The sequence below is a fragment of the Hippichthys cyanospilos genome, chromosome 4 (assembly GCF_059441005.1).
Source record: "Hippichthys cyanospilos isolate Australia breed blue-spotted pipefish chromosome 4, RoL_Hcya_1.0, whole genome shotgun sequence".
NCBI lineage: Eukaryota > Metazoa > Chordata > Actinopteri > Syngnathiformes > Syngnathidae > Hippichthys > Hippichthys cyanospilos.
In genome coordinates, this window is record NC_142372.1 from 27378876 (window position 1) to 27406725 (window position 27850).

At 47.3% G+C, this 27850-nt stretch overlaps 1 protein-coding gene across 4 annotated transcripts; it reads right to left on the bottom strand.

The window, feature by feature from the left end:
- Positions 1-9533: 9533 nt before the first annotated feature.
- Positions 9534-27612, bottom strand: adamts17 (ADAM metallopeptidase with thrombospondin type 1 motif, 17). Of its 4 annotated transcripts, XM_088413330.1 has the most exons (23): positions 27010-27082; positions 26040-26338; positions 24585-24777; positions 23220-23371; positions 23020-23103; positions 21828-21985; positions 21677-21720; positions 21273-21378; positions 20152-20292; positions 19854-20004; positions 17582-17683; positions 17095-17240; positions 16676-16845; positions 15018-15145; positions 14146-14266; positions 13979-14059; positions 13744-13901; positions 12047-12197; positions 11846-11978; positions 11137-11344; positions 10920-11069; positions 10663-10852; positions 9534-10407 (listed from the first exon to the last, which is right to left on the bottom strand). In XM_088413330.1, the coding sequence occupies exons 1-23, from the start codon at positions 27065-27067 to the stop codon at positions 10262-10264; spliced, it is 3270 nt and encodes a 1089-aa protein (XP_088269456.1). In that variant the 5' UTR covers positions 27068-27082; the 3' UTR covers positions 9534-10261. The 4 variants fall into 4 exon arrangements, 3 of the variants coding, with proteins under 3 accessions (XP_088269456.1, XP_088269458.1, XP_088269457.1); XM_088413332.1 differs by lacking the exons at positions 24585-24777; positions 26040-26338; positions 27010-27082 and adding an exon at positions 23632-23650; XR_015865389.1 differs by lacking the exons at positions 9534-10407; positions 10663-10852; positions 10920-11069 and having other exon boundaries at positions 11205-11344; positions 11409-11978; positions 27010-27612.
- Positions 27613-27850: the final 238 nt, after the last annotated feature.

Sequence of the window (27850 nt, forward strand, 5' to 3'; positions counted from 1 at the left end):
GGGAAGCTGATAAACTGACACACGGGGCAGGAACACGCGGCCAACAGGTCGACGGGATCAAGCTAATGAGAGGGGCAGACACGAGGAAGATAAGAACTGAAAGTAAAACCAAAAACCCACAATTAAACTCTCCACGGAAATCCCCACATAGAACATGACATTCTCGTTGTAGAAGCAAACTGGAGTTGGTTCACGGAAAACCCGGATCAAGCAGCAAGTAACCACTGAAGCAGATTTATGACAGCAGACACCCAGAGCCCAGTCCGTGGCATGCACTGCCCTGAAAGCTCTGCATTTCAAAGCACAAGCAGCACAGAAATCGCTCCCGCTAGCGCCCACCTTGGCCAAGCGTCTTCAGCTCCTCCAGCAAGCACTCCAAGATGCAAGCTTCCTTCCAGAACACACCCCTAGCCGATTGCTGTACTTTTAACAGGGTTCCAGTCACAAAGCACTCACTGAAAGTGGGCAAATGCTCGCTCCGAAAGCGACTCGTAGTTTTGTTGATAGATTGTGTAACCTGTTATTTTGTATGTATGGCGTTTTCATTCATTTACATTTGTTTTCTGTTTTGGATGGATGTTTTCATAGTGAACACATTTGAGTGACGTGCAAGAAAAAGAGGAAGCGGTTGCGGTAAAGCGAGAGTGACGTAAATGAAGGAAAAAAAATATGAGACTTCACTAGCATTGGTCCTTTCGTGTTGTGCTATTTAGTGGGAAGACAGCAGAATTCGAAGTGAATTTGAGAGGGTTACTCCCTCCCCTTTTCAATTTTACAGATTGCGCAGCTCGAATAATGTATATGAATTTAATAAATTCATATACATTATTCGAGCTGTGTATCAAGTTAACAGAACTGCAAATAAAGAAAAGGCTAATTAGGCTCCATTCCCATGCAGTGTGCGGCAGCTTCTTTATGTCATCTTGCTGCTTGTCATTCTCTTTTTAGTGACAGGAGGGTTAGTGCAAATTGCCCCCCATCCTCCGCCTCACATTATCAGTTCTATTTGAATAAGCTACCCCGTCCTCTGTCCCTCGAAATGAACGCAAACTTGGGGGCCGCTGATGAGAAACTTCGGAACTCAAAAAGTTCCCGGACTGTTTGGTGTGAAAGAGGCTCATGTTTTCCACTTTTCTTTCCCCAAGAGGCCCGATTGACCATTTACCATCTAAACCGCCATCGGGCTTCTGTCGACAAGCTGATGGTTTGAGTCCAGTGTGTCGGGAGAATAAACATGCAGGGTAGCGGCCCTCAAGGACCCAGTTTGGACACCCCTGTTTTACTGACTCGCTACGCACCCACGGCAGGGCTGGCGTCCATCGCTGCAGGTGTAGGCGGCCGCGCCCGGCGACTCGCACATGCTCAGCTCGTCCAGGAAGTGGAACATGTCACTGATGTCGTCAGCCATCGCCTCCGGGTCGGAGGGTGGCCCCGTCCGGTTTGACGCGCTGGCCTGGGCTGTCTCCGCCCCCTTCGTCGGCTCTTCCGCGTTGAGGCCCCAGCTCCGAACGGGACGGGCCGCCTGCCGACCGGCGCTGGCCGATGCCCGGGGGTGACCCGGGCTTGGGTCCCAGTTGAGGGCCGGCACCCAGTGCGGGACCTCCAGACTGCGGTTGAAGAAAGTGGTGGTCGACTCCGCCTGGAGGACACAATAAAGTCTTCTTCAACTTGCCACCTTTTTGGGACGAAAAAGGAGCGCTACGGAGCCGCCCTCGTCGTTTTTCCTTTGTTCCTTTAGGCCACTATGTCTGTCCTGACATGGATAGCAAAAGATATTTGCCCGTTTGTGTGATTTTTGTTGTTGTTGTTGTTGTTGTTTTTTTGTTTTTTTGGTCTGGAAAACAAATGGACTATTTGGGAATCTTCAAAGACACAAACATGTTAAGTGGAAGTCAGGCGGTCACCCAACGATATTTATTTTCCATTACGGCCCCGATATGGACCGGCCAACGGTCTGGTTTTAAACCCGTGTCTCGCCATCATCCTGAGACCAGTCGAAGTGTGGTCCCGAAGTCTGACCTGAGGTGGGAGCCACCCAGGGAGCCGGATTGCCAAGGAGTGTCCCGAGGGCCGTCGCGCTTCGTCAGGCGGAAAGCCGGGGTCCGGGGTGTGGGGGTCGCTGCACGGCAAAGGGAGGTGGCGCCCTGTATGCTCCAGCTCCTCAGCCTCGGTTTCAAAATGCTTGAAGACGGTGAGTGCGCACCTCTGGTCCCAGAAGAGTGGGGCGGTAAAGAGTGGATCCGGGCCGACCGCACGGAACAGGAGCGCGTGCGATTAGGTATGAGCGGACATTCTCGCGTGGGTCGGGTGCCTCTCAGAAAGGAAAAAGTCCTGGAGCTGAGTCCCACCGAAACACATTCAAATGTGCGCACTTCATTCCGCTGACGCACACACACACACACACTGCAACCAGCTTGGGCCACACCATCTTTGTCATCAGGGGGCAGACAACATCCATCTGTCACCCCCCCAAATCGGAGCATGAAGCTTCTGAGCACAAGAAGGCAAAAAAAAAAAGATTGCTAAGATTAGCATAGGGCAAGCCCGGCGATTGCGTTGGGCACCCTGTGCATTTGCCCATGAGCGCCAGCCAACTGGGGGCACACAATGGTTTGGCACCACCGTACACCGCCCTGCCACTAGGGGCACCTCCACACCCGCGCAGCCCCAGTAGCGCCAGTTCAGATCAGCCCCGGAGAAATTAAATGAAAAAAATGAAATGTTCCAAACCAAGTGGGGCGCAAAACCAACGCCGTGCATGCGAAAAAAACTAGAAAAATATTCCAAATTAAGGATCACGCCGCAACTAGTGCTGCCGCGTCAACTATGTATCAAGAACGTCTAAATGAACTTGCAGAAATAGCTATTGAGCACAAAATAGCCCGCGACCTGGAATACTCCAAGATAATTGAAGATTTTGCTGGAGCCAAGGCAAGAAAAGCCCGATTCTAGGTGAATCAGTCAACCTGATATTATTGTGCATGTGTTTTTGATTAATTAAATGCTGGTAGTTTAGTTTCCCAACAAAGTGTGTCCAGACGCACTGCCCTTTTCGTTTTGTAACTACTTGTAGTAGGCTTAGGCTATAGGGTAGACACTGATTCTTTTTTATTCCAGTGTAGCCCTCGACAGACTGTTGAGTTCCAGTAAATGGTAAATGGACTTTCAATTATATAGCGTTTTTCTACCTTTGGTACTCAAAGAGCTTTACACTAACTAATCATTTACCTACTGATGACGCAGCATCAGGAGCAACTTAGACATGGTCTCGATGGTTAGGGGATCAATCCAACGGCCTTTCGGCCGGAAGACGACCACTCTACCACCGAGTCATGCCGCCCACCAAGTTGACTTCCAGTGAAGAATGGCTGAGAGAGAAGAGCCAACTGCGTCGCAGATGAAGAAAATGACTATAGCCTATAATCACTCACAATGTCAGCCTATGAGCCTAATTAGAATGTCACTTGCTGCAGTTATGTGAAATAAATTTATTATTTCCTTTTCAAACGGATTATATGTTTGTCCTTTATAACAGTAAGTGACCACAACACTTTAAGTAAACTACAAACGCTTCTGGAAGACGGCAGGTGAGTCACCTGAGTGACAGAAGACGGAGGGCGGCCATCTGGCAAAAATGCCCTACCCGGACAACAGGCATTAAAATCAGAAGGTGTCACGGAACAGAGTCCGAATCCGAGCACCAGGCAGTTGCGGGCCGTGACTTTCACACATACGCCTTCTGTGATGTCAGACTCTCGAATAAATAGACCCCATAGCACGCGTACACATTATTGGGCTACACAGGCTATTTTCCAGAGCTTTTAAATGTCAATAAACCCGCATCAGCCATTAAAACTGGTCATTATACGTAATGCTGTCAAAACTTTATAAAATTAATAATTATTTTAAATAAATATCCACAAAATGTTATGAAGTCAAAATTACAAATCGCACTTTAATACAAGAAGAACATCATTTTATTTCTTTACTCTTAATTGAATATGAACAAAATAAAATAACACACACATATTTAAAATGAAACAATAAATAAAGAAAAGGCTTGCAGTCACCAAAGCAAACGGCAGTCACAATCGATCAGTCTTTTTAATATCTCCTGATTTTTCTCAACCTCTTCATGCTCAAGCTTTCTCTTCACACTGAGATGTACGATGTATCCACTCATGTGTTCCCAAAAGTTTTTTTAAAGCACAGTAGCACATTGAGGAACTCTCTTTACCTTCGAACTGAGAATTACATTACTGCATATCCACTTGGGTGTCCCAAGACGTTTTTAAAAGCACTGTAGTGAGTGTGTCCTGCCGTCCAGACAGTGTCTCGTTGCTGCCTTGGTTAAACAACTGAAGTTTGCAAATCCAGTGCAGCTCCAAACATCAAATCAATGCTTTGCATACAAAAGCCATTCCCAGCAGAACTATTTGTCAGGGTTAGCTGACGTCCCTGGTAGCCCAGTCAGAGATAGGGACGGACAGGTAATAGCTATGCTACACCTCTGACGCAATCAGGCAAAGCCAACACCGCTTAGCCTGCTTGTTGAGTATTGTAGTGAGCATCCACTCATGTCAAATTCAACGTGAGGCCTCTAGATCAGTGGTCCCCAACCTCCGGTCCGCGAACCGGTACCGGTCCGTGGATCAACTGGTACCAGGCCGCATGGGCTGCACCCGAATTAATGCTCTGGAGAAGATTTAGTTTAATGCTACGTGCAAACCGAATGCAAATGAGGCGAAAAAGCGGAGAAGTTTTGTATTGAGGTTTTGCAATGGAGTTCGCGCGAATGCGCGTCGGGCGACGCGATAGACGCGAATAGAGCGACGCGAATGGCCGCGCGCAGTTACGAGAAGCGAAACTTCGCCTTTTGCGTGAAGTTAAAATTTTTTTAACTTTTTTCACGTTTCGCGTCGCGACAGCCAATCAACTTTGGGAACATTCAACGGCTCACGCAGGGGGCAGGAATGAATCATGTGGCCGATTCGGCAGCCGCTTCGTGGTCACCGGGAGCTATCCAACATGGCGAGCTGAGCTTTCAATACAAAACGGAAGCAAGCAGGAGCACTCACCTGCCTTGTAGAGTGGCAGAAGGGAGAAATTTTTAATACTTTTTTAATATCTGTAGTAGTTACTGTGCTAAGCTAACGATAGAGCAGCATTGACAGCTCAGTATTTAGTTCGGTATCGGCCACTTGATTGTGACGTTGAAACTTTTTTTGTTTCTTTTGACAGACGAGTATCGCCGGAAAGCGAGGGACAAAATGAATAAAGTTGCTGTTGTGGCAAGATGAAGAAACACACGAGCTGCTGGAGGAAAATGTGTGGGAAGAGGAATCCACCCTCATCCGAGCCCAGCAGTGATAACATTTTGTCCATGAGGTCCACTGCTGTGCCATCACCTAATCCGGGCAGAGAAAGGAGCCTTTCTGCCCTCTCTGACACTGACAAACTGAACCGCTGAAGCAGAATCTGCTTAAGCGCAACGTACTTTCCATCTTGTGGAGGATCACGTAACAGTTGCATTATGCGACGTGTAGTCAGCTGTTCGAGGGACGCCACAACCATGGAGTACCTCGAGACATCCGCGGTGATTCCTCGCCTCAACATGCTGAAACCATGCGGCCTGAACGCTTGGCCAGAACTCAGGCAACTTTACCGACGTTTCGTGGCTGCCACTTGCGAGTGTTGGGGCGATGTGGCCGAGGAAGACACCTCTTCAACCTCTTGCTGGAACATTGCAACGTTGGGGTCACCAATGTGGCCAGATGAAGAAACACACGATGCTGTTGTCGTCCACATCTTTACCCTTCACTTGTCAACACAAAAACCGTCCAACATTGTTCACATCATCAAAGAAATCAAACTCAAGGTTCAAAGCTTCAAAATCTCTTTTAACTTGCCTACTGGGTGTGCGTCAAAATCCTAATGCCCACTACACTGTATGAGAAATTATTGGCTCTGCTAAAAGTGAAAGCTCTCAGCAATGCTCGTCTTTCCGGGTCTACTGTAAAGTGCACAGCAAGTTCGCTCCACTCCCCTCTCCTCTCCTCGCACGACAAAAAGTACAGCGACAGAAAGCCCCACGAATGAGCGTATCGGCGCGAATTTTCGTGTTTGGTGTGCACGCAGCTAGACGTCGTCGCTCTGTCCGTTCCGCTGTTCCTGCCCTTAGTGGCTTATTAATTATTTCACATTGTACATTTTTGTTGGTCACCTTCTGTTTTCCGTTTAGACCCCATAGTGCGTTTGATTCTGTTTCTCTGTATCGCTGTTCCACTCACGTGTTACGTGCTCCTTTTGTTATTAATGTAATGTTCCTTTGTTACTTTGAATCCTGTTTCTGTTTGGGTCCAACTGTTACTCTTATTTTTTGGTGTTGCACACCACAAAGAAAAGCGGATAAAGCGATCACCGAGCTCTAAATTGACCTGAACAAAAATAAAAAACTATGGTGTGGTGAATTTCTTTAAAGCTTGTATTGGTTCTGGCCTGGCTGTGTTTCCAGAATCTGCTGCCAGGCAATGCTGGCTGGTGATGAAAATGAAGACCTCTTGGACTCAGTCACCTTGGTTGAAAAAAACTTTTCTATAGTTTCATACTACTGATGTTAAGCTGGCTCCAAGATGGTGAGTGGCCACCTGGCTCTATTGTTGTGCCTTTTAAAGCAGTTCATTTCCTCCTTTACTACTCAAGTTTCATGTCTGTGACAAACACTCATCGGTCAAGAGGTCAGGGGTGCAGCAACCCCCAGCCCCCAAGGCAGACCCAAACGGAATGCCTTTGTCTCTGTTATCTGACTTAAAAGTTAAACTGACAAAATCTACTGCAATGAGACTTTAAGAAAATACTGAAAAAAATAGTAAAAGTAAATTAACATTCTAAAATACACTTCAGTAAGAGGAAGTAGACTGTCAGAGTAACCGTAAAAATAGTGATGATACGTTTGCTACTGCTTGCAAAGAAGAAATGCTTTGGCGTGAGATTGGATGCTGCTTGCAGTCAAACGTTTGTTGTAAGAAGGTTGCGGTCTGAAACTTGACCTTCCCTGAGCAGCCTGCTCAAGATTAACCGCAGACAGATATCACTTCACTTGTTGTCCACTGTACAAAATATATTGCAGAATGTTTTGACACGAAATATTTTGCCACACATTCACTAATCATACACACACACACACACACACACACACACACACACACACACACGCACGCACACACACACACGCACGCACGCACGCACGCACGCACGCACGCACGCACGCACACGCACGCACACGCACGCACGCACACACACACAAGGAAAAGTACACTAGGTTCCGACAATGTTTTTTTTTCTTTCTAGGGTTCTAGGGTTGAAGGGGTTAGACCAGGGGTCGGCAACCCGACGTGGTAAACCTTTCACAGATGGTGACTACATGGAGTCATTCATCAACATCAGAACACCTATTTACAGACTTCATAAACAAAACCGATATAGTACAAAAAAAGGAAAGAACGATTAAAATGGCAGGCAACATCACCGATCAAAGAAAAATCAAGGACATTAATTCAGCGCCAGCATACTCAATTGCCTGTGATGTGATTGATATTGAACAGTCTGCGCGTTTATGCAGGGATGTGGCTGATGTTTTATTTTTATAAATGCAGGCTGCATTTTATTGCACTCCATTGCCCAGATAAGGGGCACGTTATGCACGTTCCGTTTTGTTGTTTTTTCGAATCCTCATAAATAAAAACTTCAAAAATCTGCTTTATTCAATCAAAGCAATGAAACATAATTCATTAATATTGTCATGAAGTTAAACTGGAGGCGGTCTCGCACAACAGAGTAGTCATGTGGTTCGTCATTTTTGACAGGATGCACAGCAGGAAAAATAAACATTTAATCATGAAGCCTAATTATGTATTCGTAGTTAACTTAATCATCTTATAGCTATTGAAGATACATACAGCATGTGTTGCCTTCATTATAAGGCTTTAATTTTTTTGCGGCTCCAGACATATTTGTTTTTTGTTTTTTTGGTCCAATATGGCTCTTTCAACATTTTGGGTTGCCGACCCCTGGGTTAGACGCAAAGTTCCAAGAGCGCAGGAAGATACAGCGAGTGGCAGTCCAAACACAAGAATTCATTGCACAAGATGGGGGAGATGTGTGGAAAGTCAGGCTCTGTGGTGGTGGCGAGGGAGTCCCGCCATAAGCAAAGTACAAGTATCAGTTTCAGGCCACCTACAACATTTCATAAATAACAAACCAGAAAGAAGACAAGAAACCTTTACTTGCGAGGAGAAAAGACAAAGATGTACATCTTTACAGATCTTCAACTGTTCTGGTAACATTTTCTGTCCACCCAATAAAAGTGTTATTGGTGAGGGTTGGCCCTACTTACAGTACAAAAGCAATTGCTGCCCTGAAAGGTTAGGGGCGACAGTAGCCCCTTTCAAACATTAAGAGGGCACGTCGCTGACGGATGTGTTTGCCGACACTCGCCTTCAGCTGGCGTTTCAACATTTCTCGGCATGATGTTTACGACCAAAAATTATAGAAAGAACTGAACACCAAATGTAGTGGATTTCTGATCCAGTTCACCTGATCTTAAATCTCCTGTCGGTGTTCTGTGCCATGTGTTTTAATTTTGTATGTTTGAAGCTCCGCGTCACAAATGCGCTGGCTCATGGTGGGCATTCCATCAGCGAATCACCTTTTCTTGTAAGTGAAGCAAATTGGAGTTGGATGTCCTCTTCTCCATCAATACGCAGTAGAGTCTGTCCCAGAGCAATGAAGAAATAAAATGAGCAAAACTCCTTTTAGAAAGAGCTATTCTTTGTGTGCTCTCAACTTTGATCAGTTATCTTGAACCGTGCTGAGCTGATTTTCCTGACTCATGCTGAAACAATTTTCTCTCCTTCCATTATTTCTAAATATTGAACTGGCCACAATGGAAAAAAAAGCGTAATGGCCTCTGCTGACCGACCAATCCAGGTTAGTTAGCACAGCACACTCTCCTCAATCTACTGGGGTACAGAGTCAGACATTAGTCGCAACTAGGGAGCTCAGAAGGTTCAGAGTAGCGGAACCTTTCCTACCCAGAAGATTGTTTGGTCTCGCGCTACCATGGTCCAGCGAAAAAGTTCTTGCAGTGTGAAAGGGACTATAGTGGCAGCAAGGTAAGAATGTTTGATAGTGGAGGATGCAGGTGCAAGTCCATACACTATCAGTTCAACAATCACTGCTTCTTTTCCAGGAAAATGACAGACCCCATACCGTTTCATCCTGTAAATAGGTCGCCATGCCTGTGATCTGGTCGTGAGGTCATCGTGCCTGTGTTTATTACAGCTGCAGGAGACATGGCAAGTCCAACAATATCCATGTCTATCAATATACTTGTTGCAGAAACAAATATAGGATCACATATACACAATTATATGAACAATGACAAAAAAGATGAGAAAAGAAGGGCGCAAGAGGAAGCTCGCATTGTGAAAATAAGACATCGGACCGGTAGGAGAACAAGCACAAGCCCAGCATCTGGAGTGCGTCAGCCTGAGACGCTTCTTTTATTGCGTCGTACACCAAATATCAACAATACAACACAATCGTCGTCAATGTGTTAAATAAATGACAATAATAACGGTACTAATAAGACTACAACTCATGATGACTAATCTTAAAACAAAAAACCCCAAAACAATATAGCACCTGTGATACTTGCGGATGGGGAGGAGCCAAGCGATGATGTCACAGCAACACGGTCAAAGCGTTACAACATGCAGCTCAGTCCAAGGGACATTACAACATGCAACTCAGTCCAAGGGACAAAGTCGCGGGAACCACGGCCTACAAGTGCCGTGGCAGCAAAACTAGCTACAACCGCTACAAGTACTGGCAGAAAAAGTAAGTAGAAACAGAACACGTCCTGGACAAGACAAAGATGAAAAAAAAACAAAAAACCTCACAAAGCAAAATCTGAGTGACTGCGACAGCTTTGCTCGAAACAAACAAGAATGCGCCACGAGCAGAAACCTCAACGGCTCCAAGCCAGCACCACGAGCAGCACCAGTAGAAGCAAACAAAAGAGGCACAAGCAGATGTGCCCACAAAGTTTGAAGCACAAACAGAACCAGATGAAAAAGGGGGCTCGGACCAAGCGCTTCCGAATGTTTTTTGTGTAGGGTAGGGGGTTGTACAGTAAACACAAATTTAGACACCGGTGAGGTGGGCATCCTCAAGTGGTTGGCTCCCGCCCGCCCGTCACTCACGACGAGGTCCTGCCGGCATAAAAGTCTCGGCACGTCTGGCAGCAGCGTTGATACCAGCGCATGTCCAGGCAGAGGTTCTTCTGGCGGATCACGCGACAGTACACGGGCCAATGGTCGCCGTAACACTTGTAGGTCAGGGCGGCTGCAAGCACAAAGAGCACCACAAGCGGGAATTGTGTTGGCTTGGGAAAAAAAAGTCCGCTGGCAAGAGTTACAAGGAGGAAAAGAGCCAAAAGAAGATACGTGAAGCAGTAGAAATGAGTAGTGGCAAAAAAAAAAAGGAGCAACTGAGATCTGAAGAAAAGACATTGAAGAAGAAGGCACACAGGAATCACCCAACAGGGAGGGGAGCCCAACAAGAAAAAACAAAACCAGTCGGAACGGGAAGAGGCGGCACCTAGCCGGGGCGAGGTGATGGTGTTGGCGTCGGCCCCGTCTGCCCGGTGCCGGCAGTCTTCCTCGGCGTGGCAGGGCCGATAGGTGGGCGGGCGTGAAGCCGGCGGGCACAGGTGGGCATGGCGCCCTGTCACCTTGTGCATGCAGTGCACCGCTCGCGACTGCAGGCCCCGCCCGCATGCCGACGAGCACTGCCAAGAAAAGACTCGATGTAATCAAGACCCAGCTTATCGGGTCAAGCACGTGGGTGGGACCTACCTTGGACCACTGGGCCGTCTTCCACTCGTAGCAGCGCGAGTGGTCCTGGCAGGGTTCCCGGCGGACCGGCCGCGTCAGCTCGTCGCAGCCGGAGCCGGAGCCACAGGTCACGTTGCGGGTGTGCACTCCTGCGCCACAGCCCTCCGAGCACTGGAAGTTCAAGCAGAGCGCCTGACATGCCAGCCAAAGCCGGCGCCCCTTGGCCCAAAGATCATACCTGCGACCACTCGGACGCTTCCCACACACTGAGGCAGAGGTGGCCCTCGCAGGACTGCAGGGGGGGCGGGCGGGGCCCCAGGCAGTGGCCGCCGCTAACATCTTCCTCCTCCTCCCCGTTGGGGCGCGACCGCGCGCAGGACACCCAGCGCCGCTGCGTGCCAGCACCGCAGCCAGCCGAGCATGGGCCCCACTGGCCCACCGCCCACCTGCGGTACATCAAAACGTCAAGGGACTACGAGTGGATGAGTCACAGAGAAAAACAGCCCGCACGTTTAAACCCATCTCTTGGGATGGCTGTGGCTCAGCCGTTCAAATTCCGCTCAGTCCAAGCCCTCGGGCCAGACGATTGGCCCGCCTTGCCCGTGCTGGCGTATGGCCAAGAGTGAATGTTTGACGGTGGGCGCAACGTTTGAGCGCATGAATACTGCATCTGCTGTTGAGCGTCTTGGGAGTGTAACTGATGCATCATTATTTTATATTACAGGAGAAACAAGATGATGCAATGTGAGCGATTTACAGTGGCCCGTGTTTGATAATTGACTGAAGGCATGAAATTTGTTTGCAACTCCTCTGCGACTTGCTTTTGACATCGTTTCCTATGAAAAATGACAAGACTGTAAAAACACTTGACGGGATTTGGAAAGGATGTTTTTCCATTGCTGTTTGTTTGAAGTGTGTGAGGAGAACACAGGGAGGGAGGGGGCTACCGGAAGAGGCAGGGCTGAGGATTGCACGCCATGACCCGTGGCGGCGGCCGGTCGCCGGCCGGACACAAGGAATGGTCGATGGCGACCTCCGTGGCGTTGGAGCGTGCGCACAACACCGCGCTCCTCCTCTGGCCTAAAAAAACTCTTTTCAGTCGGGCGCCTTTCTAACGGCCAGGCCACATGGGCCGTGTGTGCGGCCACCTCCTCCACATTGCGCGCTGCACCCCGTCCAGCCGCCATGCGTCCAGATGTAAAGTGGTGCTCGGATGGCGTCCGCTTCCTGCAGGGAAGCGTCCAGGGCCAAGGTGTACTCGTAGTGAATGACGTAGCTTTGGTCATGGAACAGCAACACCTAGCAACACAGATGCAAAACAAACATCTGTTTGGTTTAGATCTTGGCCAAAAGTGATCAATCCCAAATTCAAATAACATGACAACTGATATTTTGTAAAATACTACCTTTGATTTTTGTGGGCAAGATGCTAGCAACACAGATGCAAAAAAAACATCTGTTTGGTTTAGATCACGGCCAAATGTGATCAATCCCAAATTCAAATAACGTGACAACTGATATTTTGTAAAATACTACCTTTCATTTTTGTGGGCAAGATGTGAAATATTTTCCTTGTAAAAATATGTGTTAGAATACATATATAGGTTATCCCATTGTTGCTTTTTGCAACACGTATATTGGTTGACGTGGATATGTTCTGTTGGAGTTGTTTGTGAATAAAGCGTGAGGAAACGACACGTCTCCTGCATCTGTACGAAGAAAGCAGGCACCACGACCCGACCACAGGTTGGAACGGCATGGGATCGGTCATTATGTTCCTGGGAAAGAAGGTAGCAGCGACTACATGGATTGCACGCCATGACCCGTGGCGGCGGCCGGTTGCCGGCCGGACACAAGGAATGGTCGATGGCGACCTCCGTGGCGTTGGAGCGTGCGCACAACACCGCACTCCTCCTCTGGCCTAAAAAAACTCTTTTCAGTCGGGCGCCTTTCTAACGGCCAGGCCACATGGGCCGTGCGTGCGGCCACCTCCTCCACAATAGGGTTAGGGCTAACCCTAACCCTACCCTAACCCTAGTGTAAGGAATTGTGCCTGAATCCCCCAGACTCATAAACTGATTGTTTACATTGCTGCCATATCGCGCCTGAATGCCCTGGACTCACAAGCTGATTGTTCACATTGCTGCCATATATCTCCAACCCTTAGGGGCAGCAACTGCTTTGTAACTAAGGCCAAGCCAAATGACTTCTACCCACAGGCCATCCGAATCCTGAACAAATCCCTCACGCTCTAATCTGCCAATCACCAGTCATTTTAACGCAGGGGCAAATGCACCTTACAACCCTGGACAGTGCAGGAAAGCTGCTAAATACATAACGTTTTATACTACATGATATTTTGCACCTTTTTGCATTTTGCAACTTCCTCATACAGTAGGTATCAGTCTTTTTGGTCACTTCTCCGTAATATGTTTGGAATGTAAGTCTGTTTATTTATTAGTGCTTCACTATTACTGCCCTTATTGCTCTATTACCGTTTTTTTGTGTTTTTGTTTTATTGCCTACTATTATTTGCATGATTATGGAATGTAGTATGCTCGGGGAAGTGAACAAAAGAAGAATTTCATTGTGTGGTATTACTATGCATGACAATAAAACTCTTGAATCTTGAATAAAAGAGGGGTGTACAGGACGTGTATTCAGGTAGGAGATCTGAGAAGGTGCAGATCTGTCCGCTCTCTGCGCAAGTAAAAGCCCCTTGTCTCCCTCCTTGTGTGGTGTTGACTAAATGTTCTAGGTTCCCTGAACCTGACAAATTATGTAAATATAATTTTTTTTTCCCCTCATAGGGTGGGGCTGTTGCAAATATGGAGCGCAAGCTTACCATGAGGCGCAGCGGGGCATGGGTGGGCCCCCTGGCCGACATTTTTTCCCACAGTCCTCTCCTGACGTATCTGACGGTGGTGCCTGCTATCTGGAACTCTCCAGGGAGTTCAATCTTCCAGTCACTGTTGATTGATTTTCCGTCACCGTCTTTGAGGGCTGAGCATAATGTGAGCGTGAGCAGAAAAAAACAATCCAAGAATATAGACTTTTTTTGATGGAAGATACTCTCTTACCCAGAAAGCTGTGAGAAGGTTTCTCCTCCATCACTTTGATCCTGCGCGCTCCGGCGGGGATGTGCAGCGCCTCCACGTAGCCTGCCAGGCAAAAAAAAAAAAAAAAAAGCCTCAAACCCAGCAAAAGACAAAGCGGATTTTGACACGAGACGCAGTGGGAGAGGTACCCATTCCCCCGGTCTGGTTGAAGTCTCCCCTAACGACGGTGCATGATCGGCCGTCGCCGTTGCAGACGCCACAGATGTCTTCTTTGGACGCAGAGCCGATAACGCCGTCGCAGCCGATTTTCTGGGCAGGAACGACCATATTTTCTGCCCTTTACGGCTCGCCTAAAGTCCTTCCATCAAAATCTGACAAGTGTGATTTATAATCCGCTGCGCCTCATACAGTGGGCGAGTTTTGATGAAAAAATAACCGCCATATCAAGTCTTCATGTGCACCTCGGCATTTCAGTTATCAGTTAAAATTTTTGTAAGACCCTGTGCGATAACACTCACACACACGTTACTCAGTGTGACAAGATTCGACAAAAAGATTTTGATGAATAGCAATAATAGCAATATCTTAGTACAAATGGGAAAAGCTTCTTGCAGCACAGTAAGCTGACACATTTTTGGTGGCAATTTGAAAGGCGCTGAGCTGAAAAGCGTGGCTCCTTCCATTCACTTACTAAACTTATTAGCAACATGAAATGAGGGAGCTTTGGACACAACACTGACTTTTTTGCATGCCGAACAAGTGGCTTCCGTTTCTACTGATGAACAATCCAAATTGTGCAATTGAGGTGGAAATGCTCCAGAATGCGTGTCAAGATAATGAAATGCATATTTGGAGCGGGGATGCGGCGGCCAGCGTGCGCAGAGTGCTTCCAGTTGCACAAGCGACAGACAAAAAAGTCACGTCTACTGCTTTTCATCTACGGTGCTTTGGCACAGTTAGCTTAGCATGCCACCCTGGGCAAGTGGGCAAATGGTGGTCCTGGCGCATTTGAAAAGAATATTTGCAGGAGTGGAGCCATATTTGGCATGGCGCAGGATACCTGGCAGCGGCCATTGACGCACAGGTCGGCGTCGTAGGGCCCGCACGGCGTCCCGTCCATCACCCTGTCGGCCATCAGCGCCGGGACGTCAGCGCCCACCGGACTGCACAACAACACGCACGGCTTCTCTGAGTGCAAACACATACATTAAGCACACAGATGCACACCCTTTCGTACTGAAAGCTGAAATTTCACCCTGAGGGTGACAACATGGTGCCACCGCTTGGGGGTGCGCCATCCTTTGGCTAAACACAAAATGACCCAAAATTCATCCATATACTGCACAGGGGTTTGTAATGATTTCTTTCATAGCAGTAGCTTTGAATAGAAAACAAAAGTCACAAAATGAGTGTATTTACACATTCGAAATGTTTATATTGTTCATATTGACTCAATATTTGTGTTTAGCTGTTAATTGCCTTTTTATTCAAATCACCTCAAACGAGAAATAATTAAGGGTCTCATTTCATTAATACCATATTTTCTGCACTTACAAGGTGCATGGGATTAGAAAGTGCACCTTCAATGAATGGCCTCTTTGAAAAGTGTTTTCACATATAGAGTGCAGCGCATTGTAAGGTCCATAAAATAGAAGCTACGGTAGTGGCTGGACTTGCCACATGTATCCTAGATGGAGCTGCACCAATGGCAAAAAAAACCCAAAACAAAACAGATATCATACAAACTTTATTCAGAGAATTTAACCTATGTTGATAATAAACTAAGATTAAAACAAGAAATGCAGAATAGAGATGATTGGTGGAAAGTACCAGATGAAAAATTGTGTGTGTGTGTGTGTGGGGGGGGGGTCTTCTTCGGCCCAAGGGCCAAATCCAGCCGGCCACATCTTTTCATGTGGCCCTCGAAAGCAAATCATGTCAATTTCTGTGACCCTTGCTAAACCTTGTTCCAAATTTTTAACTTGTCATGTACATTAAATCAAGTTTGCAGTTTTTTTTTATTGTTTTGTTACAGAAACCTCAACAACAATTCAACAAACTCTTCTGATTTCAAAACTATTAATACATTTATTTGTTGTGTAAAGTAATAATATGACGAGAAGATTTAAAATTGATTTGGTTTCCTTATCATTTCAACCCAAAGAGAAGATGAAACTACAAAAATGAGTTTGACACCCCTGGTTTAGCTCAATGCCAAGACCAAGCAAGAATATAAAAGAACAGAATTATGATTCAACTTTAATTTTTGAATCAAGTTGCGACCAAGAACCTTCAAATATATTGTTTTGTTGATTTGTTGTTTCTTGAATTATTTAGTAAAATTGTGTCTTTACTCCTTGTACTCCTTGTTCCAATGTTTGAAAATTGGAGCATACATAGCACATCAACATTTCAAACGGGGTGTTATAAAATTGTGAATTGTAAATACAGGTAATACATTTTTAACCGAAAACATTAAGACTTGACATGGCAATGATTTTTTTTTTTTCTGTGAAAACTCGCCCACTGTATGAGGCACACAGTCAGCTTTGGAGAAAACTCAAGGATTTTAGGCGCGCCTTATAGTGCAGAAAATACGGTAATATTGCTTGTAATGTGATGTGATGTGCAGCCGTTCATACACTTAAGTGGATGAGACAGCAAGACACTGTGGACGAGCGAGTGAGAGAGCAAGAGTGAGAGAGGCGCGGGCGTCACCGTCGTCCACGACGGCCGTCAGCACGCGGGCCTCCTTGTGGACGTCGTGGCGCTCGTAGAACAGACATTGAAGGTCTCTGAAGCCGGGTGCCCCCTTTGGGCACGGGGGGCCCTCGCAGGCTTTGTGCTCGACGCTGGCCTTTTGGCAGGGGTGCCCGCCCGGACCCGGCCTGCTCGCACACACCACACAACGCTAGCAACAGGCTCCTCCTATCACCACAGGTGCGGAACTCCAGTCCTGCATGTTTTGCGGTTTTCTCTCTCAAACATACCTGATTCAATTTCAAACTCCCACAGAGCTTGCTAATAAGCTTGTCATTTCAATCAGGTGTACTTGGGAGAGAAAACCGCAAAACCTTCACGACTGCTCTGGAGTTTGACTCTGCAGCAAAACCGGAGGCGGGAGGAGCACTACATACGGCGGGTTGTCACACTTCCTCTGCCTGAACTGGACTCCGGTGGCGCACGTCCGACTGCATGCGCTCCACACGCCCCAAGGGCTCCAGTCGCCGTCTACGTGCTGCGGGATGGGTGTCTTGCTCACACACTCCCCGGCACGGCACCACTGCCACACACGCAAGGGAGATTTCTATTCTGATGGGGACATCCTTTTGGCCTCAATACATTCCCAAAACTTTAAGAATCGCCACCCGAACTTCAAGCAAAATTCAATTAAAAGCACTATGCCTCGGTCCTCAAAAAAAGCTCCACCACAAATAGTAAATTTGGTCCCCACCATATAGCAAAAACCAGAGCGCACGCCAGTTACCGACACACCCATAGACACCTGCTCACAAACACACACGCTACCTAAAAGACACACTAACATAAAGAAACGCTCACACAGACACGTTCATATGGATGCATGAATATATGCAGACAAGTTAAGGAAAAGCCCAGTGTCACCTTGTCCACTCCGCATTGAGTTCCATCCAGAGGCGGGTCCAGCTTGGTCTTGCAGGAGCCGTCGCCTTCCACCAGGCACCACAGGCCGGTGCACATCAGGTGCTGCCACATACACATGCAGCGGCGGGCATTCTCATCTTGGCGGCTGCAAAAGCAAGTCTATCATGTCCATTCATGCGTTCATCTCATCTCTTCATGGCTACATCACAGCCTTTCATATGTCCGCTCACATAGCCATGGAGACATTGCCATGTGTGCCTTGTGCTCATCTACTCAACTATGACCTTTGCTGGGTGCATTTGTCACCTTCGTTCACATATTCAACTTGTCCATTGCGTCTATTCATGTGCTCACTTATTCTGTTTCCATGTCCATTTGTGAAATCTTTTCATATCTCTGTGACAATCGTGTCTTCGTTTCATCCACAATTTATTTCTTCTCTTTTCTGGCGGGGATGGCTACCGAGGGTTTGACGCGGCGTAAATTTCAAACGGGACAACTTCACTGATGGCGGACAAGGAGCATTTTTAACAAGAGCGCCGAACGGCTGCGAGATTTGGACAAGCAGAAGAGCCCACCCAGCCACGCCTTTGGCCTTTCTCGGCAGTATGTGAGTGTCCAGAAGCTGAGAGAGGTCTCGAGCGCATATGTGAAGGACACAAAAGAGGTGTCCGGGTTCAGTCAACCTAGAACATTCAAAGTAGAACATTAAAAAAAAAAAACACGCACAAAGAAGGAAGACAAGGGACTTAAACTCTTTTTACTCGCAAGGAGAGCAGACGTAGATGTGCACCATCACAGATCTTCTAAATCAGTGGTCCCTAACCCCCAGTCCGCGGACCGGTACTGGTCCGTGGATCAACTGGTACCGGGCCGCGTAGGCTGCACCCGAAATAATGTTTTGGAGATGATTTAGTTTAATGGTACGCGCACACCGAACGTGAACGAGGCAAAAAAGCAGAGCGTTTTGTTTTGTAGCCAATGGAGTTCGCGTGACTGGGCGCGAATGCATGTCGGGAATGGCCGCGAATGGCCGCGCGCAGTCACAGAAGCGAAATTTCGCTTTTCGCGTGAAGTTAATTTTTTTCTACTTTTTCCGCGTTTCGGGTCGCCAAAGCCAATCAACTTCGGGAACATTCACCGGCTCACGCAAGGGGCAGGAATGAATCATGGCGGCCGCTCGGTCACCGGAAGCGAACCAACTTGGCCAGCTGAGCTTTCAATACAAAACAGAGTCAAGCAAGAGAACTTACCAAAGGCGGAAGCGAGAACTTGGGACAACTGGTATGTGCAGCGTTTGCTTCACTTAACAGCTGTTGAACTGTAGTTAGTGTGCTAAGCTAACGATAGCGCAGCATTGTTAGACGTTGACCGGTCCGTTGTGCTGAAAAGGTTGGGGACCACTGTTCTAAATGGTAAATGGACTTTCACTTATAGGGTTAGGATTAGCGCTTTACACTAATTAGGAGAAACTGGGGGTTCAGTGTATTGCTCAAGGACACCCCTCTTTTATTCATTAGGGTTGGCCCTACTTACAAAAGCACTTACTGCCCTGAAACGTTAGGGGACTATATGGTGCAAGTCCATACACGACATGGCAACAGACCCCATACTGTTTGTTCCACCCTGTAATTAGGTTGCGGTGCCTGCTTTCTTCTGCAGGAGACCTGTTGTCTCCTCACACTTTATTCACAAACAACACTAACAGAAGATATCCATGCCGACCAGTGTACATGTTGCAAAGACAAATTTGGGATAACTGTGAAGAAAATCATATATTCGGTTGTTATCATTATGTGCTTATTTCTTGTCTAGACTAGTGTGCATTGCTATCCATGTGTGCAGTCCGAGTTCATCTCGCCCCAGTCCTTAGATAAAGCTGTTGACGCAGGAAAGTGTGAGCTGGGACCTTGGCCCAGCTGTTGGTGGTTCCAGACTGGCTCTTTTTGTTATGTCTTGTACGGTTCAATGCTTTGCTGAATTAATAAAAACCAGGCAGGGGCGCTTGGGCGTTGAATTAGCGTTGGAAAACCCACGAGTTCATTTGCCCAAGCTTTTTCCCTATGCCTAGAAAAGTCAATCTTGTCTGGTCTGAGTTACTCTTTTTGCTGCTTAGCAGCTAGGCTTGTCCTAGTCTTCTTTTAGAGATTTCTCTGACAATAACCTAAATACAATTATTTTAGCGGGAATGGTACAGATGAGCAGACGGACGCCACCACAAACCAGACGAACACGTGAATGACGCCATGGATGTGAGCAAAGAGGTACGTACCTCCATGTCGGAGCAGAAGCTGGCGTTGGTCCCAAAAAGAATCTGACACTGCTCGTCGACGCTGTAATGCATGCCGGGAAGCTTGGCAGGAAGGTGCGGCTGGTAGCGACTCCTGGGGTCCGTGTGCAGCAGACACGCACTGGATTTGGACCTAGTGGTGAGACGCACGGTGCAGCATGTACCCTGCGCTCGGCTTTCCTCCGCCTTCTTACTACTACTTATTTGCATATTACTCTTTTGGCCAGAAGGTGCCATGAGTGGGGCAAGCATCAATAGGCAAATGAGGAAGGGCGTTCACCTGAGGAAGTTGCGCAGGTCGTCGCGGCTGCAGGGTGACCAGGACAGGTCACTGGGGTTGCGTCCCTTCACCCACTCGCCGGACATGATGTAGGCACGGCCCCCACAGGTGGTGTGGTCGTCGTCATGGCTCATGCCCATGCTAGCCACACAAAGGCGCACAGGCGTCAGGGCATGGCCATGTTCTCTATTTCCATAGTTTGGAGGGCTCAAAGATCGGCAGCCCCTTCGGACCTTTCAATAGAACATCATGCCGCTTTATGGCTAAATATACGCAACGCATAATGGGTCCAAGAATTGTCTGTGACAAAATTCCAACAAATGCCATTTTTAATATTGTCGCCGCTTTTAAACTGTTCGCGTACTTTGAATGTTAGTGGAGTCTCATGGTACTGTGGAGGCGCGTGCGTATTCAACTTTTTCGATTTACTGTTGGAGGCACTCACTCCGGATTGTAACTGCGTCATCAATGGAACACTGTGAAGACGGCATAGCTAGCGCAGTCACGCTCCCAAAGCCAGTGACTTGAACTGGCAACCTAGCTAGTGCCCTTGGAATCTGACCACTTCCAATCTACTTTTTCCGGCAAACATGACGGTTGTTGGCCAATCGCGAGGAACGCTTCTTATTTATTACTTATTTGCATAACCCCAAATCACCATGGTGATTCTCAAAGCTTGCTGCCCAACATTTTCCCGCGTAAGGAAATAGGAATAAAGCAGAGCACTTGGCATCCGGCCAATGGGACTGTCAAAATGTGCAAACGGCATGGTGTCGGAGCTCCTTCTCGCCCGTTGGCACTTTGGAATCACTCTGCCAGCCGCCTCTCCTACTGGACGGGATCTTTGGATGTCATCTTGACGCCACTCTCCAATAGAATACTTTTTTGTTGTTGTTGTTTTACCCTATTGGAAAGATTACATTGTGTCCTCGCGCCATCCTATCATAAGCATAAGCCGTAAAGATCAAACACTATTTTTTTTTTTTTTTTATCTCTTCGATTCATTGATGTCCTTTAAGCAGATTGGATCGTTCCCCCCACCTTTCTTAGTTGCTCTTAATTGCCCGGCATGTACAAAAGTTCAAGGAGATGAGGCAGCAGCGCGACGGACGCTAACTTACTTGTGTCCCAGCTCGTGTGCGATGGTGAAGGCCAAGTTGAGGCCATTGTCTTCGGCCAGCACGCATTTGCGTTTGGCGCTGCAAACGCCGCCCAGGTAGGCCATGCCTGCACAGGCCACAACCATGCACTTCAAAAAGACAGGAGGGAAAAAGAGCTTGCGCACAGAACCCACTAGTGCATGTAGACACACGAAAAGACAGAAAAAGACAAGAATACTTTTACTTTTATTTCAATGTTAAGACGCAAGGATCAATGGACAACTCATCAACTATCCAATTCATTGATCTGGTGGCGCGTTTGATTGAAAATTGTCCAAATCCAGTTGTCCACAAAATGAATGGACACAATATGAATGATGAAAAATGATGCTCGCCTGACAGAGAAGGAAACGGAGGAAGCTTACCGACTGTGTCACATGGTTCCTCCTTGTGCACGCAGAAGTCCGTCCTGAGAGATGGCAAACAACGAGTCAAAAAAATTGACCATAATCCTAACATTAATCTTTAGCCCAAGTCCAAAGGTTGGGACGGGCGCCGGCGTTTGCTTCCACCCACCTGGTGACGAGCACGGCGGCGTCCACGGGCGGCACCTGCTGGCGTCCTCCGGGAAGATGATTGCTTCCCAGGTAGCGATGCCCTCCGAACTCCTGGTGCTGCCACTGACAGAAACTCTCCAGGGAACGCTCGCCGTGGTGGCCTACCTTCAGCTTGTCCTGATGGAACGCGCGAGACAGCGCAGCGTTACATGCCGACGCTCGGCTCTCCTCGGGGGTTAAAATCAAGTTGTGACCCAAACAGACAGGTCAAAGAAGCAATGTTTCGTGTGCAAACAGGAATGCTGGAGATCAAGTGTTGCAGAGACAAAGCCTTAGAAGTAAAACTATGTTCCGGTCTTATGAAACGAAAAAAGAAATGTGTGTTCTCATGAAGTCTTTGAAAATAGGGACTCCAGTTTCGGTGGTCAAAGAAGCAGGAATTGTTGTAACATGGCCTAGAGAGAGCCACAGCTCTTCAGATTAAAGGAATTGTACGTTTTTTAACTGCAATGTATCAATAAAATAGTGTGTTCATGAAATTGTGCTTTTCTAATGAGGATTGACACGACTGGAAGTCAGTATAAGAAACAGGAATGAGTTAGCCCCGAAGACGTTGAGACCAGATGCCACCTACAAAAGCAACAACTGGCTTCCTCCAACATCCCAGTGTGAACTGAAAAAGATTAACATTCAAGATTTATGGCGCACTGATTTCCCCCTCTTCAAAACAATGGTCGGCAAATGAAAGACTTTTAAAGACACCATCCCCATGCACACACATGCACACCTGCTTTCCACTGTGTGACTACATGCCCCAAAACTGTATAAGCGATGTGGAAAATGAAAAGTTATTATTTTCTGCTCCGACCTGTGGCAGGACTGGCCCAAGGCCTCGTGTATAGAGTGGAAAGCACTCTCTGTCTGGATTAAATCAATTGTTTCACTATGTTGTGGTATGGGCAATCTTTCAGCAAAAACCAACACGCTAGGAACTAGTTTGACACGAGACGTTTCTCCAGGTTCCTTTAATATGAAGCATAAATCAATGAGGCACTCAAACTGGCAGCTATGTTTTGATCCAACTCCCCGAAAAAAGGGTTAAAAGAACCCGGAATGTCGTCACAAAGCATTAAAAAACGCCGAGCCATTCGTTGTGAAGCATGAAAAGAAGCAAGATTAGATGTTTGCGGAGGGCTCAAATATACACTCACGGGTCGGCTGTGAAGCAGAACCAACTTTGTGACCCGAATGTTGATCCTCACACCCAAACTCTGGTGCTGGAACATGTTGTATACCTGACACAGGACAAAATAAGATTATCAGAGCAAGCATCCTAGCAGCAGGCCGTACGTTTTTGCTGATATTCCAAAATGTTGCGTGCATTTGCTAGGACTATTTTTTGTGAACTTACCATGTTCACCACGGTGAGCAAGAACCTCTTGGCGGCCTCTGCCCCGTGGTACTGGACCATGCTGGAGTCGGCCACCAACAGTGTTTCTGCCGTGTAGGTGTCCTCGGCGCAGATGGCCGCGCGCCTCTTGGAACTCTTCTGCTCCTTCTGGTCTGTCAAAGGCATTAGACACGCCTTGCTATCGCCGCACCGCGCTGACATTGAAAGCCGGTTGGTACACAAATATCACCAAAGGTACGTCAAAATACGTCTATGGGGCCGAATGAGCTCATTGTGGAGTTATGAATGTTAAGTTGATGATTTCAAGCCGATATAAGTCACGAGCAGAGAGCAAACTGCAATAGGAGGATCGGGAAGACATTTGAGAGGCTGCCGCTAATTGTAAGGCACGTTGGCCTGGGAACAAACGTACGGCTTCAAGTGAGAGTCCACTTGCCCCAGGTGGCCTGCAGCGAGAGGATCTTTATCCATCCGGGCGAACGGTGCCTCGCTTTCAAAGACTTGGGAGAGGACAACATTGACAAGTGCGCCGCGTCCGCTTGTCAACACGTGGAAAGTATTAAGAGTGCATGGTCCGGGCCAGCGGGCTTTACTCTTATAACATTGAAAGGCCGCGTAGGAAGAATCACGCTTGTGTTCCTCTTCCGGTTACCCTTCAAGTCACAATTCTATTTAGGTTCCTTTTTTCCATCTTTGCCCATCTTCCTCCTTGCATGCGCGGTGTTGGCCCAGTTCCTGTTGTTGCGGACGTTTTCCACCTCCGTCCCCGTTCAAATTCCCATCCCTGGGAATCTTCCTGTTCTCTTGTGCATTCATTCTACCATTCCAAGGCAAGATGTTGAGACTGTGCACTCTTCTCTTCATGCACACATTCCTTTTGTCGCCTATGCCGCACGGCTCATTCCCGTATTTCTGTCGCAGTCGCTGTCCGAGTCATGATTGCCTCAAGCTTTCTTTTTCTGTCTCTGCCCAAGCTCATGGTCACGGGCACAATGCATTTTCCAGTTCCTGTTGTTGTAAATGTTTTAAGTTTCTGTCACTGTTGGCGTTTTTCAAATTCTTCTTCCTGGGTAACTTCTCCTCTCCCTGTGTGTGTTCTTTTTCCCGTTCCTCCACAAAATCCTATTCCTCCTTTTTCTGCCCATATGAACTTATTTGTTACTGCCCCTGTTTCTATTCTCATCCTTTTTGTTCGTTCCTGCTCTTGGGCATCTTTCTGCTCCTGTCCATGTTCATGACACACTCCTGTTCCTGCCAGCGCGCTTTTGCGTGTTCTGCTCCTGCGCTACTCCCAGCATAGCCCCCGTAACGGTCCAGGTACATCCAGCAAGAGGCCTTGACCATTGCGAGCAGCGCACGGCTAACCTTGTTGGCGTTCTGGTGCAGTTCCACAGCCCCCCGCAGTGTCGTCTACAGTCCGATCCACCCTGCGGCTCAGTCGCGTCAGCTGGTGTCTGATTTCCGACAGCCGCCCAAGCGAACTCTCGTTATTTTGCCGCTGCCGCTCGTCCAGGGGGCGGATGAGCAGGACTTCGCCGTCCACGTGCACCAGACCCATCTGGAATAGGACCACATGCTCATGCTACTTTCACAACCAAAGCGCCGCTTTTACAGACACACATTGTCACACAACGGCTGTATATGGCATGTGGATGTTTGCTTTTGTGGAATTTCTTTTCCAATGACAGGCATTGTCTATTTTACCGTAACACTTCTACCAAGCGGACATTTTACTCAAGTTTTTCATGTTGGAATTGTGTCGTGTCTTTGTTTTTGTATTTGACGTTTTGCTTGTGGAAGAACAGAGTTGACAAATAGCATTGGCTATAACCTTGTCATACATTACAGCTGCAAGCATGTAGACTGCATTGTCCCTAATAAACTGATTCATTCAAAGTGGAAAGCCCATATTAAGCATGCTGCGTCATGCTTTCACTTCCAATTTTCCTCCATTTGCATTGCATTGTCAGTGTGCATTGGAAACATTCTTTCCTGTGTAAATTATTGAGCCTGATATTAATCAGGACTAACTTCTTCACAGCCACAGACGTTAGGGTTATAGACGTCACATATCCTGTTGTACTTGGCTGGCAATAAATAAGTCATTGACTGCCAATGACGATTATTGATGTTAAAATTCCATTTTTACTTGCATGGCGTTAAGTACTCTCATTCACTACTATTGCCGGCTGTCAAAAATCCATTTTAGCGAGTAAATGAGTTAATGACACATTACAATGTGAGACAACGATAACACCCAATCATCATTCCACCTGGAAAAACAATCGGGAAGAAAATATATGGATTTTTCTCTGTTGAAGCATCAAAGAAATACACAAATATTCTAACAGCGGAAAATCTATTCCCAAGGGGGCCGGACCCATAAAATCATGTACACATTTATTTATGACTTTAAAACAACAACTTCAAATCTATTATTCTTTCTTGATCCTGTCCAAACTAGTGCGATTACAACATCACTATTAATCATCAAACATTAACATTACTATTAATTGTAAAACATTTCAAGCTGTTTATTACGTTGAAAAAAAACTGCTCATTTCCACACTTTATACAATCGTCTTGAACCTGTTTGCGGACCAGAACAGGCCCGAGAGTCCTATGCTTGACACCTCTGTTGTAACACATATCTTCATTGCCGGAACTGTTAAGAAAGCAACAAAGTTTTTTGATTCAATATGGCCTTTGCATTCATACCTTAATGAATACTATACAGTATGTTTAATTATCTACATTTGTCAAATTTGGAGTGCAAAAAGCCTGCGGTGTTGGGTTCTGGCAATGCCTTTGTGAGCGTACCAGGCCGCTGCAAGCTGTGAGGGACACCAGAGAACCGGGTCGGTCCAGGACAGAGCCCGAATAGAGGCAGAGCCGGTTCCGGTCCATTCTGGTGTAAAGCGGTAAGCCACGGGCTGGCCGCTCTTCCACCAGCAGATGGGCCGCCAGCGCCCGGCCGTCTCTAGCGGCACGGAGCCGGAGGTTCCGCCCGAATGCCCGAAGCGACACCAGCAGGCGGTCCGGATCATCGGGTGCTGACAGCAGCGTGGGGAACACCTCCGTCCGTTCCTCAGGATCTGTGTCGCTGCCGAGCGCCGCCGCTGAGTACACAAACAAAACTGCTTTGCGTTGCTGCTTTATTTTGTGGAATCCGGATTTTGAGTTTTTTTTTTTGTTTTCCCTGAACAGTTGTCTCACAGAAAGGAACATCAGTAATTTGCTGATTTCTGTTGGTTGTGGAGAATAGGGCCCTAACCAAACTGGCCTGAGGAGAGTTACCTTATGGCTTTGCTGGCTTTGGGATTTAAGCAATATGCACTAGCTATGAATGTTAAATGTAAAAAAATTAAACCTTAGTGAAATAAATGTGTGCTTTATTACTTGGATTAAAACTGATTAATATCACAATGCTGTTCATAGTTTACAATGACCAAAAAAAGAGAGATTTTATTTTTTGGCCACTGGCTTAACCCAGTGCTTTTCATTAATATTATGCCAAGCCCCTCCTAGGAAACTTTGAACGCCCCCCCCCCCCCCCCCCACACACACACACACACACGCTCGACGCCCTGACTATAAATAATATTATCGATAAAAAAATGTCTAAGTACATCTAAACCTGTACCTTTTAACACTGAGAAAAGAGAAAACCATTCGCGTGCGGACGAGGAAGGTAGGTAGTGAAACGAGTCGAGAACAGGCCGTAGAGAAATCTCCGACGGTGCCGACCCAAAGCCACCGGTTTTCAGTTACTCGGCGCCGACTTACTTACCGGACACGTCCGCGCACAACAGCGCCACCAGCAGGCGCGCCACACGGCCGCCCCGCATGCCGAAACCGACCAGAGATTTGGAGCGGGGACGGGACCAGAACCAGAACCACTCGCCACGACCAGGACCGTCCTCGGAAGGAAGTCGCAAGTACGCCGCCGTTTTTTTTTTCCTTTTTCTTCTTTTCAAATGGAGAAAGCAGAGGACCCGCCCACGATAGCCGGCTCCGCCTGCGATCTGACGCCATAGGCCCGCTTCCTCTATGGCCAGAGAGCGCCGTCTTCCATTGGCCGGCGCGGCTGTCAATAGGGGCGGGGCGGGAAGTGTAATTTTACACATGGTTTGTAATGGGAGGAGGAAAACAGCCTTGTTCATTGTATGCTTTCGGATCTGCGCACTGGAAACGGGATCCCTTTCATGTTTTGAATCGCACGTGCTCGTGCGTATCGAATTCATGTGGACGCGTCCGGAGCGCCAAACGAGGCGGGCCCGGTGGCAAAAACAAGAAATAAACAAAAACCGTTCCAAAAGGTAAAGTATCAAATCAAAATCACAAAATACAAAACCAAAGTGTATCGACAAAAAACAAGCGATAAGAGCGTACTTGGAGCGTGGCGAAGCAATAACCCGGCAACAAGCTCCTTTATATAGCCTTCGTGGTGTAATGTGAAATCAGTCATAAAGGCATCCTTTATGACGAGGGAACTGTGAACTCAAACAAAAAGCACAACTAAAAGAAGAAAAAACACAACAGGCACAATTTAAAAGCACAAACACAACAGCTTTATTATTACTAGTAATGTTAATGTTTGATGATGGTTGGTGATTTTGTACTTGTTCTCT